The following is a 14,164-nucleotide window of genomic DNA, read 5'->3' as shown; positions in this document are numbered from 1 at the left end:
ACGCGGCGCGCCCGCCGGCTGCGGTGGGACCGCGACGGCGCGGGCAGGGCTGCGGGGCGCCGGGCCCGGCGGGGGCGGAGGCTTCCCGCCCGCCCGCGGACTCGCCCGCGCCGAGGCCTCCCGTCCGCCCGCCCCGTCTCCGCACGCGCCGAGGAAGCACCGCGCCGCCTGGCCAAGGACCGGCTTTATTGGGGTGTGGCGCCCGGCCCCAGCCGCCCAGCACCTACCCCCCCCCCCGCCGGCGGCCCCCACGGGGTTAAAACCGCCGACTGCTGCTCCCGGACAGGAAGTGACTCGGCGGGCGATCCGCGACCAGATGTGCGGCTCCGCTCCAGCTGTTCCCCATCTCCGCCTGCCCGGCCTGCGCCGGCGGGGGAGCGCGCAGTCGGCGGGGCGGTGGGGGCGGCCCGCCAGCCTCCGCCGAGCCCTGCCCAGCCGGCGGCCGGGTCACTCGCAGGCCAGCTTCCCGTCGAAACTGGAGAGGGCGATGGCAAACGCCTGCAGGGCGCACAGCGGGTACCGGTAGTCGAGGGTGAAGACGTCCTCGGCCACGCGGCCGAACTGCAGCACGATGTAGTCGGCTGTGGGCGCGAGACGGGGCGGGCGGGCATGGGACCCCACGCCGGCAGACAGTGCTCTCTACACTGCCCTCCCCTCAGCCGCCATCCCAGCTGCCCAACACCCGTCGCGGCTCCCGGGTCGCCCAACGCCAGCCGCCCTGGGACCCTGAGAGCAGGGCCCTGCCTCGGCTGCTGCCCTGCGCAGGGTCGTGCCTGCAGCTAAGGGCCCTGTCAGCTTTACCCGAGCTCGAGCCCTTCCTTGCCTGCTTCTCTGCTGTCTTCTGGCCCCGGTGTGTTCTTCCCACTCCCAGCCCCCAGGTCCCGCCTTAGACCCAGGCACACCCCCTGGGCTAGCCCCCCACTTCCCTTTCTCAGCCAGTGGCCCCACTCAGCCCCTGTTGCAACTCTGATCCAAGTTCCCAGCCTCAGTCTCCACACACCCTCAGCGTCAGTAGGGACAGGACGTTGCTAAAAATACCCCCAAACTCAGGCAGACCAGGCTCCACCAGAAACGTGATCTGGAGAGCAGTCCCAAGGCCACGGGACAGGTGACACGGGCACATCCCAGCGCTAAAATGGAGCGGGAATGCGAGCTCACTCAGTGCGCGCCCAACCCTGTGAACCTGGAGTCCCTTGGGAGATGCCTTTCCGTCCCCAAACTTCCTCTCCCTAGTGGGGACCTCTCTCCTCACAGGATTCTAACAGGGGCATTTTTACTTAATTGTGTTCTGGGTATGTCTTGTTTCACTAACTCTTCAAGGATAATCCTTGGACCTCACTTGAGAGAAGACGGAGTATACACTCAAAAATGCTTCATTAATATTCCCTGCTACTAAAAGGCAATTATGTCAAAGAGGTTAAGAGCATGGGCCCTATAGCCAGACTACCAGGGTTCTAATCCCAGCTCTCCCTCTTATTAGCTGTGTGACCTTGGACAAGTTACTTAACCTCTCTGTGCCTCAATTTTCTCATCTGCCTAATAGGAATAATAATACCTTCGTCACAGCGTTATCGAAGGGATTTGATATCTGTAAAATCCTGAGAACAGGCCGGGCACGGTGGCTCACGCCTGTAATCCTAGCTCTCTGGGAGGCCAAGGTTGGCGTATTGCTCGAGGTCAGGAGTTCGAAACCAGCCTGAGCAAGAGGGAGACCCCGTCTCTACTAAAAATAGAAAGAAATTAATTGGCCAACTAATATATACAGAAAAAATGAGCCGGGCATGGTGGCGCATGCCTGTAGTCCCAGCTACTCAGGAGGCTGAGACAGGAGGATTGCTTGAGCCCAGGAGTTTGAGGTTGCTGTGAGCTAGGCTGACACCATGGCACTCACTCTAGCCTGGGCAACAAAGCAAGACTCTGTCTCAGAAAAAAAAAAAAAATCCTGAGAACAGTGCCTGGCACGTAGAAGCCTAAGTTTTGTGAAATAAATTTTGAGGGCTAGTGTAACTGCCCGGAGGGGCCGAGAGACTTTGGTAAAGGGCTGCCCTCTCTGCCTCAGCACCCTCTTTGACCACAAGGGGGTTGGGCCGTCAGTGGTTTTCAAACAATAGCAGCTCAACCCTCCCTTCAACACAGTCTCGCCCAGCATGTTGGTGCTGGCATGGGAGCCTGGAGCGACGGCCCGAGACCCCTGCTTGGGGTCTCTGAGGCCCCTGGGAGCACAGTGTCAGTGCCCGCGGGGAGAGAGGGCTCGCTGGATGGCCCAGCTCCAGGGGAAAGGTTCAGACAAGGTGTGCGTGCCTCCGGGCGTTGGGTGTTGGGCGAGGCCGAGTGCAGGCAGGAGCCCCGAGGGTGGTGGGAAGAGCCCGACCTGGGCCCTCAGGTACTCACGGTCATCCGCGTGGACAATCTGGAAGTTCTTCACTGAGGCCTGGGTGACCCGGCCCTGGAAGTTGAGGGTGTAGGAGCCACTGTCTTCGTTCCAGACAGGCGGCTTGTTGTGCAGTTCGATAAGGCTCTCCAGCGTCTTGTTCTGCCAGCGCACCAGCAGCCCGTCGCTGGCCTGGGGTGGCCGCGGGGGAGTAGACAGGGAGAGGACAGTTAGAGGCGGCCAAGACTGCTCAGGACTGACGGGAGAAGGGGCCCGGGCACCCGTGCAGGCCTTGCAGGCATGTGCAGGTGTGTGGCCTGGACATCGACATGCGTTCAGGGCATCCTTGAGAGCGCGCTTGGCGTCTGTGTGGTCCTTGTGGGCAGGGAACGCGTCTGTGAGAATGGCCCTGGCTGTGGGGTGCCGAAGCAGAGGGCTGGAAAGTGAAAGGGGCATCTGGCACACAGTGGGTGCTCCGTGCCCTTGGTACCCAACTGGTCTTAGGAGATGGCCATGTGCCAGCACCTGATTATAAGGAAGAAGCAGACAATTCAAGACCTAGGAGGAGAGGCCGGCATGGTGGCTCATGCCTGTAATCCTAGCATTCTTGGGGGCCAAGGTGGGAAGATCCGTTAAGCCCAGGAGTTCGAGACCAGCCTGAGCAACAGTGAGACCCTGTCTTTTTCTACTAAAAATAGAAATATTAGCAGGTGTAGTGGCATGCACCTGTAGTCCCAGCTACTCAGGAGGCTGAGGCAGGAGGATCCTTGAGCCCAGGAGCTGGAGGCTGCAGTGAGCTGTGATGATGCCACAGCACTCTAGCCTGGGCGACACAGTAACACTCTGTTTCCAAAAAAAAAGAACTAGGAGGCCGGGCGAGGTGGCTCATGCCTGTAATCCTAACACTCTAGGAGGCCAAGGCGGGAGGATGGTTTGAGCTCAGGAGTTTGAGACCAGTCTGAGCAAGAGTGAGACCTCATCTCCACTAAAAATAGAAAGAAATTAACAGGACAACTAAAAATATATAGAAAAAATTAGCCGGGCATGGTGGCGCATGCCTGTAGTCCCAGCTACTTGGGAGGCTGAGGCAGGAGGATCGCTTGAGCCCAGGAGTTGAGGTTGCTGTGAGCTAGGCTGATGCCACGGCACTCTAGCCCGGGCAACAGAGTGAGACTCTGTCTCATTAAAAAAAAAAAAAAAAAAAGAGCTCGGAGGAGCACACAGTTGAGCTTAGGAGATGGACAGGTAAACAGTGGTTACAAGAAAGTATCCTCAGAGAATAGTTTCTGAAAGGAAGGACAGTGTCTATATGATGGTGCTCTTGAGATATTTCTTTCCTGAGTTTCCTTATCGCCTGTTCGCATTCATGGCTTAGAATGAGTCCACTCAAGATCGCCTCCTCCACGAAGCCTTCCCGACTCCACATCTGATTTAGATGTCTCAGCTCTGAGCTTCCACGACACCTTGCTCTTGCCATTCCTCCCACTGCACTGTGGTTGGCAGAATCAGATACTCTCAGGGCATCTCTGTGCCTCAGTTTCCCTCACAGTGGCTTGTTGTGAGGAGCTAATAAGTTGAGAGCACATGCAGTGGTATTAGAGCGGTTCCTGGCACAGCGTGGGTGCTCACTAAGTGTCAGACCTGCCCTGAAGGCTGTCGTGTGGACTTTGGGTCTCCCGTGTCTGGCACAGAGTGAGTGCTTAAGGACTGACCAGTGGGATGATGGAGAGAGACCCAAAGCAGCACCCGAGTTCTCACCAAGCCCAGAAAGGGCCGGAGGCGCTGCCTCTGCACGATGTGTGTTTATTCCAGGCATGGAAGGGGCAACGGTGGGCCCCACAGGCCGGGTGAACCCTCGAGCCCGAGCCTCCCATGGCCGGTGTCCCTGGGTCAGCCTGGCCTCTGATTACGGCGAGCCTTTCCAGCAGGGAAGGCTGTGTGATCAGCTGACGGGGGTATTATTTTTCATTGTAAATGAGTACGGTGACATCAGCCTCCTGCGAGTACGGGGCATGCGAGTCTTCCTGGGGCCGAAATCCTGGGCTCACCCCGCCCGCGGTGCTACGGCCCGAGCACAGGACTGACGCTCTGAGGGAGGCCACGTCCCCAGGACAGCTCTCCAGCTTAACCTCCACCACACACACACACACACACACACACACACACACACACACAAAACCGAAACGACCTTTGCTTTTTAAAACGTAAGTCATGTAGCTCCTTTGCTCAAAGCCCTGCTACGGCTTCCCATTTCTCTCAGAGTAAAACCCGGTTATGCAGGCCCTTTCTAACCTCATCTCCCTCCAACCATCCTGGCCCCTTGCTGCTCCTCAAACCCACCAGGCACCTCCTGCCACAGGGCCTTTGCACTGGCTCTTCCCTCTGCCCGGATGCCCTTCCTCCACAGATCTGCAGGCTCACTGCCTCACCGTCCCAGGGAGGCCCACTCTGGCCACCGTATTTAATGTTGAAGCTACACACGCATGCTTGTCATCTCCGTCCCCTGTTTGGCTTTTTTCCATAGTACTTGTTACCTAACACGCTCCATAATGTACTTATTCACCACACTTATTGTCTACTGTCTGTCTCCGCCACTAGAGTGCCGGCTGCACGAGGGCAGATCTTTGTTTTGTCCACTGATGTCTTCCAGGGGCCCAGAATGATACTTGGCACTCAGGGTGTGTGTTCAGTGGATATATGAGTCAATGTAACAGATGAGTTTGATGTGAACTCAGAAAACTGAAAAGCCCATTGCGGTTGTTTCAGTGGATTCAATAATAAAAGCCCCAAATCCATTCCACAGGTTGCCAGAATGAATTTGTGCTGGAGGGTGATGAGTGTGCTCAGGGGCCGGGTAAACTGAGTCCCCTCACCCTCTGCTCCCCCGGATGGGGTCATATAGGGAGCAGGACGCTCAGGGACAGGGGCTGCGGAGGTGCAGAGCTCACATTTCGGGGCCGGATGGGGACCCTCTCGTTGTCCGCACTCATGCCAGGAATGATGACCGTCATGCGCCGGGGGCCCCGGAAGCCTAGCACGTTGGTCTCCTGGGAGAGAGACGCGGGTCAGGCAGGCCCGCGAGGGAGCGGGCGCGGGGCGGGGGCGCTCTTACGTAAATCACGGCTGCCAGCTCCTGCCGAAGGCTTCCCACGTCAGAGCCGCCTCCCCGCTGCGGGTTCTGCCCGTTGTCAAAGACGGTGAAGCGGTTGCCCAGGAGGTTGGACCTGCAAGCAGGGCGAGGCTGGGCGGGGCTGAGGGGCCTCCACATCCGCCCCCAGCCCCTGCTCCGCCGGGCAGTTCTGAGAGCTTCCTGCCTCCAGGTGCAGGGCGTCTCCGGAGCAGCTCCCGTCCCCAGCCCCAGGCTGCCCCTGTGGGGACGTCTTTTTAGAAGTTGGATCTACTAGGAGACTGGGCAGTACTCAAATCCTAGCTCCATCTCTTAGTAGCTGTGGGACCTCAGGCAAGTTACTTAAACTCGCTGAGCCTCAACTTCCCCATCTATAAAATGGGAAACTCTGGGGGCAATAAAAAACCTCACTTGGTGGAGAGGAGGATTAAATGGTTTAACCCTAAAATAGGCTACCTAGAACTAGGCCTGACACAAAGGTAGGCCTTTTAAAAGTTTTGGTAAATACATAAATAAAAGAAATAAGGCCTGACCCGGGTTCGCCTCACCCCTGACCCCTCTGATTCGTGGTGGAGATGAGATGAGACGTAGGGGAGACACGGCACAGAGCGCTGCCCACGCGGTAAGCGGTTGTTAGAGCTACTGCGTGCCAAGTGCCAGGAGTTCGGCCCTGACAAGACGGCCGGGCCCTGCTCCCCGGGTGCCTGCGGCCACGCACGCATGAGTGGCCTGCACAGCAGGGCGGGCGTCACGTGGGCGCCGCTCAGAAATGCGGTCTCTGCCCACTGCGGGCTCAAGGGACCATGTCAACAAGATCCCCGGCCGGGCGCGGTGGCTCACGCCTGTAATCCTAGCTCTCTGGGAGGCCGAGGCGGGCAGATCGCTCCAGGTCAGGAGTTCAAAACCAGCCTGAGCAAGAGCGAGACCCCATCCCTACTAAAAGTAGAAAGAAATTAATTGGCAAACTAAAAATATATAGAAAAAATTAGCCGGGCATGGTGGTGCATGCCTGTAGTCCCAGCTACTCGGGCGGCTGAGGCAGGAGGATCGCTTGAGCCCAGGAGTTTGAGGTTGCTGTGAGCTAGGCTGACGCCATGGCACTCACTCTAGCCTGGGCAACAAAGCGAGACTCTGTCTCAAAAAAAACACAGCAAGATCCCCAAGTCATCTGTGCACAGCGAAGTGTGAGAGGCCGGGGGCAAGGGGCACTCGCAGAGTGCCAGTGTGGCGGGCAGCACTCTGCCAGACGCAGGGACAGAGGCGCCTGGCCGAGGCCCTCTTGCCCACCCAAGGCCCCACCTCAGCTTCCCCACGAAGTTCTCCCCTCCTCGGGACAGGTTGGTAGGGTCGCTGGAGATGAGGTAATTGGCTGTCTTGCTCCGTTTCCGTTTCCTGCCAGCCAAGAGGAACACCTGGGAGGAGGGTGACCGAGAGAGGATGGGGCGGACGCGGTGGGCCTCCTCCCGGCCGCAGCCCCTCCCTCAGCCTGGTCGTGGCACCTCCGCCCCGCCCCCCACCCACCTTCTTCTCGGCGTCCAGGTGCAGGAAGTAGGAGGGGTACATGCCGCGGTCCATGCCCTTCTTGTCGCGCGTCAGGCGGCAGCGCACCGTGCGGCCCTGCGGGGCCGGCCGCAGCACGAACTCGCGCGGCTCGCCCACCTCCACGGGCGGAGACGGGGCCCGCTCCTCCTTCTGGCGGGCAGAGGGAGCGTCACCGGAGCACCAGCTGCCCGCCCTCGGCGGGCCCGGTGCCGGGACGCAGGCAGCACGGCCAGGGCAGGGCGACTCACCGCCTTCTGTGTGCAGAGCGAACGGAGAGGCCGCTGGAGCACCGTGTCCCTGGGGGCGGGCGCCTCTGCCCCGTGCTTCCCAGCGCCCGCCACCCTAGGAGGCTCCGCGGAGCTCTGTGGTCTATTATTTTTCTGTTTAACTTGTGGTTAAGAGCCCAGGCTCTGGAGCCAGACTGTCTAGGTTCAAACCCTGGTTCCACTACTGGCCATCTGTCGTGTTTGTTAAGCTTAACCACACTGTGACTCAGGGTTTTCATCTGCGAAGTGGGTACGGCGGGGTGGACAGCTGGGACAGACCTACCTATTTACATGCTTAGCACACCCTGTGTGAGCCCACCACTGCCGGGCGCAGGCGCTCCCGGGCTCGCTGGTTAGCCCTCAGACCACTCGCCCAGGCAGGTCCCCGCTGTGCAGACAGGGAGCCTGAGGCTTGCAGAAGTTAAGCACCTTGCCCGGGTTCACAGAGCCAGGAAGAGGCTCAGTGTCCTGTTAGGTCCAGAGCCTTTAGAAAGACCTTCCCTCCCGGGGACACTGTGCCAGGCAGTGAGCTGAGGCCGACAGAATGGACTGCTGTGTTCTAGGCGCGTGGCAGCCATGCGAGAGGTGCTGCCTACTGCTGACACGGTCTGCACACGTGTATACCCAGTGGCCGTGGTAGCCAGCCTCAGGAGGCTCCTGGTGGTCCCTGCCTCCTGGTACTTATGCCCTGTATAGTCCTCTCCCACAGTGTCCTAGGGTCGGTATTTTTTTTTCCCAGACAAAGTCTCACTTTCTTGCCCGGGCTAGAGTGCCATGGCGTCAGCCTAGCTCACAGCAACCTCAAACTCCTGGGCTCAAGCGATCCTCCTGCCTCAGCCTCTTGAGTGGCTGGGACTACAGGCATGCGCCACCATGCCCGGCTAATTTTATATATATATATATATGTGTATATATATATATATATATATATATATATATATATATATTAGCTGTCCAGATAATTTCTTTCTATTTTTGGTAGAGACAAGGTCTTGCTCTTGCTCAGGCTGGTCTCCAACTCCTGAGCTCAAGTGATCCTCTTGTCTCAGCCTCCCAGAGTACTAGGATTACAGGCATGAGCCACTGTGTCCAGCCCTAGGATTGGTCTTTGTGACCAATAGAATATGACAGAAGTGATTAGGTGGTCACTTCCAAGGCTAGGTCATAAAAAATATTGTAGGCCGGGTGCAGTGGCTCACGCCTGTAATCCTAGGACTCTGGAAGGATGAGGCAGGAGGATCGTTCAAGGTCAGGAGTTCCAGACCAGCCTGAGCAAGCACGAGACCCCGTCTCTCTAGAAACAATTAGCTGGGCATAGTGGTACACACATATAGTCCTAGCTACTCAGGAGGCTGAGGCAGGAGGATGGCTTGACCCCAGAAGTTTGAGGCTGCAGTGAGCTATGATGATGCCGCGGCACTCTAACCTGGGCAACAGAGCAAGATTGTGTCTCACACACACACAAAAAAGACATTGTGGCTTCTACCTGGCTGTCTCCCTTGGGCTCTGGGAGAAGTCGTCTGCCATGTCATAAGGACACTCAAGCAGCCCTAAGGGGAGTGGCACATGGAAAGGAACTGAGGTCCCCAGCCAGCCACGACACTAAACCATGTGGAAGTGGAGCCTTCGCTTCCAGTCAAGCTGTCCGGACGGCTGTAGCCCCAGCTGACGTCCTCACTGCAGCCCCGTGAGGGACCCTGAGCCGCCATACCCTGCTAAGCCACTCTTTGAATTCTGACTCTCAGAAATTGAGTAAGAAAGCAAGTGCTGTTTTAAGACACTGGGTTTTAGGAGTGATTTGTTACACAGCAAATACGTGAATGAATAGATAATCTCACTTTGCTCACTGAGAGACTCCTAATAACAGTTTGGTGACATATGGCCCTGGATGGCCTGCGCACTCCACAAAGGCCCCCTCTGTTCTCACGACCCTGTGCCCTTTGCCCTCGTGTTCTGTCCCCCACAGGAGGGGAGCCAGGATTCTGAGCCCAGCTCTCCGGCAGGGAGAGCATGCGTGCCGGCCTGGGTGCATCTGAGGGGGGAACGCTGCCTGCGAGCCTCTGGGAGGCCCTGATGTGCTGTGGGTGGCCATGTTTGGCCAGGGCAGGTTTGCAGCGTGTGTGAGCTGAGGCTGCCGCGAGGGCCCAGGCCCTTAGCTCAGGGCAAGTGACCATCTACTCTCCACTCCAGGCTGCTCAAGAAGAAACTTGGGAAACGCAAGGCCATGTTTGGAATGTGATGTGGAGAAAGCCAGAGCTTATTCAAACACTTCCACAGCTGCGAATTTCAAGAGCCTACTGTATTGGAGACTGCTTGGCAGTTATATTCCTCCGGGGAGATAATAAACTGGCCTTTCAGTTTGTACATCTGCATCTGGTGATCTTGGTTAATGTGAATCAGTCCCCCAAGACCTGACCACTCCTGCACAAACTAATGAACCCACCAATCTAACCCCCAGGCCCTGCCCTTGGGGCAGCCTCTCCACTGGTGGAAACCCATTTCTCAGAGTCTTTCCTCACTTTCTCTCTCTCAGTTGGGCCTCCCTCTTCTGCTTCAGCTTGCGTGTGTTGGTGCCTGAGTCCTGTTTGTGGGCAGGGGCAATACTGAAAATGTTTAACAACCTGTTCTGCCCGTGGAGAACGCCAGTCGCAAGTCAGTCCAGTTGGAACCGACTGACAGACTGACAGCTGGCAAGCTTGGAGGAGGACCCTGGGGGCCCCTGGCAATCAGGTGTTAACCCGTTAGTTGGTGGATGCTTAGTTGCTGGGAGGTTGGGAGGTCCTAGGTGGGGTGCCTGTGTGCTCCACTTCCCTGGTACACAAAGCGTGTGTCTCTTCGTGCCGGGCTGGGGCGGGGGCATCTTCACCTGTGTCTGGTGATCCTGCTACAGAGGGAGGCCTCAGAGACCCGCTGACACAAGGCCCTTGGATGGTCAGTCTTAGCCTGGTGACCCCCAAAACCCTCCTCTGTCCGCACAAACCTTGCGCCCTTTGTCCTCATATCCTGTCACAGGAGGGGGAGCCAAGATTCTGGTCCCAAGTGACTCCAAGGCCCCAGCCCACGAGGCCCCGCCCTGCAGTCCCCGTGCCCCTGCTCCCTGAGGGAACCTCGGCCCCCTTCCCCTCTGGGCCCCAACCTTTTTGCCTTTTCCTTTCGCTTTGCCCTTCTGATTGCTGTTCTTAGTCGCCACAGCTGTGCCCTCCTCCTCCTCCTCCTCTTCCTCCTTCTTCTCTTCTTCTGGGCCTTTGGGTGCGCCTGGGCATGGAGGGAGAAGCAAGGCTGTCAGCTCCTCACCCTGCTTGCACCCTCCCACACCGTGTTTCGCCTGGACGCTGTCCACAACCACGAGAGGATCGCCCGGTGTTCCCACTACTGACGGTGCAGAAAGGCCGAGGCGCCTGCCTGAGACCACACACCCTCAGGGTGGAGGCCAAGGTGCCCTCAGTCCCCGACTCCAGAGCCCGTGCTCCCCACCTGGCTCTGCACCACCCCACCTCCCCACCCCAACCACCTCAAGATTCATGGCACCAGCATCCATTGCCACCTACCTTTCTTCTTCAGAGCTTTTTCGGCAGGGCCACCTTCCCCAACCAGAAACATGGCGGCTGGAGTCTTCTTCTTCACAGCGCCCGGGCGCACTGAGGGGTCCTCACCAGCCTCCCCTGCCCCTGCACGTGTTGACAGGAAAGGTCACAACCCCCCACAGCCAGAGTCCCCCGGCCCTCCCCAGGCCACGCTCACCCTTCTTCTTCATCTTCCTCATCTTGGTCCCCTCCCCGGCTGGGGCTTCCTTCTTCTTAACGTGAAGAGGTTTGGATGGGGGCTCAGGGCTTCCCTGGTCCCCTGGAGACAGGAGGTGGGGTTAGACAAAGCAGGAGCCTTACTGGGGCCGCAGGCTGCCTCCAGCCACTCAGCCTCCCTCCGGTGCCCGGCCAGGGTGGAGCCCAAGGCCCACAGTCTGCCTTCTGCTTGTCTTGGTTTTTCCCCGAGTCCAGAAAGGTGCTGGACAAAGACTAGCACATTTACAAGCAGTTACTGAATGCATGAAGGAAGGAGGGAGGGAGGGAATGCCAGGCCTTCTTCCTGCCTTCTGCCCTGTCTCTGCCAGGACACCTTCTCTGGCCACTGCTACAGCGTGCGCACACTCCCCCCCCCCCCAGGCCCGGGCTCCAGCGCCGGGCACCTGTGGGGTGAAGAACCCAAGCCAGGGAACCATCACCCTGGGATGCCTCGCCAGGGGGCATTTATCCACGATTTCCTCTTACTGTAATCACTGTGGTACTTTTATAAAAAGTATAACAGTAATTCAGATTGAGTTAAAAACAAAAACTAAACAACAGTTACAAAGAACACTGAAATCCTCTGTCCTCGCCTGGTTCACAGCCGCCCTGGGAAGGGGCAGGCGGGGCTGGGGCGGGAGCACATGTTCCTCTAGGTCCCTATGGTGGAAACTGTCAGAGGGCACACCCTCTGGTCCAGGCCCTGGGTCCCTTTCTGAGGTCTGGACTCCTGTGTGTCAGGGAGACCCACACCCCCAAGGGCAGGGCTACTGTCCCCTGCCCGTGTGCCCGTCTGTACCCTCCACACCCACCCCTCGCACCCTGGGCCTTGGCCCTCCTCTCCTTCATGTCTGCAGAAGTCTTCTCTTTGAGGGGCTTCTTGGAACGCAGAGGGGTTTTCTCTTTCTTTTCCTCTTCCTCCTCTTCCTCATCATCCTCTTCGTCATCATCATCCTCCTCCTCTGTAGGTAGAAACTCCCATAACGGGGGCCTGGGTGGGCCCCCTTGCCTGGGAGCGCAGTTCCTGCACACTGCTGGGAGTGGTGAAGGGTCAGTGGTGGGGCCTGTCTTTCTGGAACGGGAGGGGGAGCCCGGCCCCCCTGGAAGAAGGAGCATGGCCCCACAGTCTCAGGACCTGTAGTCCGGAGAGTGAGCTGGAGTTGAGGAATCCTGTTGCGAGGACCCCGGTTCTCTGCTTCTCTGCAGGGCCTTCCTCTCCCTCCCTGCCACCCTCCCCTCCTCACACTCCCTGTGTTCCCCTTCCCGTGGCGCACTGTGCATCTCCTGTCCTTATCTGTTTCTGGCCTTGAGTCAGACCCATCTGGGCTATTCTGGCTCCTAGCTGCAGTTTAAGGCAAAACCCTTAACCTCTCTGTGCCTCAGTTTCCCTATCTGTAAAATGGGGGAAAAGAACAAGAGGATCAACCGCATAAGGCTGGTGCTTAGCGCAACCCCTGGCTCAAAGACAAGGCCAGGGAAGTGGCGGCTGTTTTCTGCCTCTCCCTGCGGTTGTTTCCACCCCCTGCCCCCCTGTCCTCCCGTCCTCCGCCCTCTCACCGTCCTCCGCATCTGGGGCGCGGGCTACCAGGAAGGTTTCCCGGGGGTCGCGCTTCTTGGCCTCGGGGTCCCTGATGAACTTGGCGTAGACGGTGGGCGCAGAGGCAGGCTCCTCCCGCGGCCGACCCCTGCGCCCCGCTGAGCGGAGACGTGGGGATCAGGCGGTCCCGCGGGTCCGCAGGCAGCGCCCCACCCCGAGCCTGGGCGCCCCGCTCGGACTCCTCCCCGTGCGGGCCCCTCCTGGGCTCGGTCTGCACCTTCGTCACCCCCACACCCCACACCCCGCTTTCCCCGCCAGTCCCCTCCCCCGCCCGGGCTCGCAACCCCTCGGGCCCTCCTGGCCGTGACCTCACCCGCGCCCCCAGGTTTCCGGGGCTTGAGTGCCGTGGGGCGGGGGGACTCGGGGGCCTCAGTCCTCTTCTTCCTCAGCCTCTGTCCCGGGGCGGGTCGCTGCGGAGTGGGGGTCAAGAGGAGGCCGAGGAAGGAAAGGGGGGTTCCAGGGCTGCCTGTTGCCTCTAATCCCTTGAGCCGCCAGAAATAACCGCGGATTATCCGGAGGGACCGCAGCCCCCTTCTTGGGGTGAGGAAGGATGACCCCTTCCCGGCAGCGCAGCCCTCCAATGCCCCAAAGTCCCGGCGCTCCCCTGGATGCCCCCTGTCCCCAGACACCTCTTTCTCCCCTCGACAACTCCAGACAGGTAACCCCAGACGCCCACCGCCGAAGGGGATCTCCCTGCCCCCAGCCCCCTCCCCCTGTGGTGTACACGCAGTGGGGACACCTCTGCTTCCTTCCAAGCCCCGACAGACCTGCCTGGGGCGCCGCTGGACCTCTGGGCTCGGCCCTTCTTCCTCGTGTCCGCTGAGGGTGGCAAGAGACTCAGTCCTCTCCCCTTCCCTGTCCACCCTCGCCCAGCCCCCCATCTGGGTGCCCCAGGGTTCAGGTAGGGTGACACGGGAGCCTTCCAGACCTGTCTGAGGCCCACACCTCTCGGAGGGTGTCGTTCTGCAGCGGCATGGTGCATTCGCCTATGGCCACCCCCTTCTCTGGCCACCCGCCCGTCTAGGAGCCTCCTCTCCGCACCGGCTAATCCCGGCTCAACTCACCCCACCTTGCTGGACTCGGGTGGCGGCTGGCGGCACTGGGGGAGGGGCGACAGCCAACGACCCCACCCTCCCCCACCGGCCCAGGCCTCAAGGGGGCAGGCTGAGCTCCCAAGTTCTCAGACCGCCCCCACCCCAAGCCTAGGACAGTGGGGCCAGCTCCACCAGGCCCAGGAGCTGTGGGTTAGAGACGCGATTTGTGATTGTCTGTGGTCAATGGGCTGTGGGAAGAAAATATCAGACTGGATCCTGTATTCATCTTTATTTCTCATAAAGAGTGGGAACTGGCCGGGCGCTGTGGCTCACGCCTGTAATCCTAGCTCTTGGGAGGCCGAGGCGGGCGGATTGCTCAAGGTCAGGAGTTCAAAACCAGCCTGAGCAAGAGCGAGACCCCCGTCTCTACTATAAATAGAAAGAAATT

The 14,164-nt window shown here is 59.2% G+C and overlaps 1 protein-coding gene across 1 annotated transcript; it reads right to left on the bottom strand.

The window, feature by feature from the left end:
• Positions 1–169: 169 nt before the first annotated feature.
• TULP1 (TUB like protein 1) lies at positions 170–13,741 on the bottom strand. Its single transcript, XM_076003411.1, has 15 exons — positions 13,611–13,741; positions 13,450–13,501; positions 12,996–13,092; positions 12,643–12,780; positions 11,907–12,047; positions 11,048–11,149; positions 10,855–10,974; positions 10,443–10,561; positions 7,289–7,294; positions 7,020–7,190; positions 6,798–6,910; positions 5,484–5,595; positions 5,320–5,418; positions 2,392–2,563; positions 170–581 (listed from the first exon to the last, which is right to left on the bottom strand). The coding sequence occupies exons 1-15, from the start codon at positions 13,655–13,657 to the stop codon at positions 448–450; spliced, it is 1,623 nt and encodes a 540-aa protein (XP_075859526.1). The 5' UTR covers positions 13,658–13,741; the 3' UTR covers positions 170–447.
• Between the last annotated feature and the right edge of the window lie 423 nt (positions 13,742–14,164).

The sequence above is a fragment of the Microcebus murinus genome, chromosome 5, assembly GCF_040939455.1.
Source record: "Microcebus murinus isolate Inina chromosome 5, M.murinus_Inina_mat1.0, whole genome shotgun sequence".
Classification (NCBI taxonomy): Eukaryota; Metazoa; Chordata; class Mammalia; order Primates; family Cheirogaleidae; genus Microcebus; species Microcebus murinus.
This window is presented reverse-complemented; position numbering and strand designations above follow the sequence as displayed.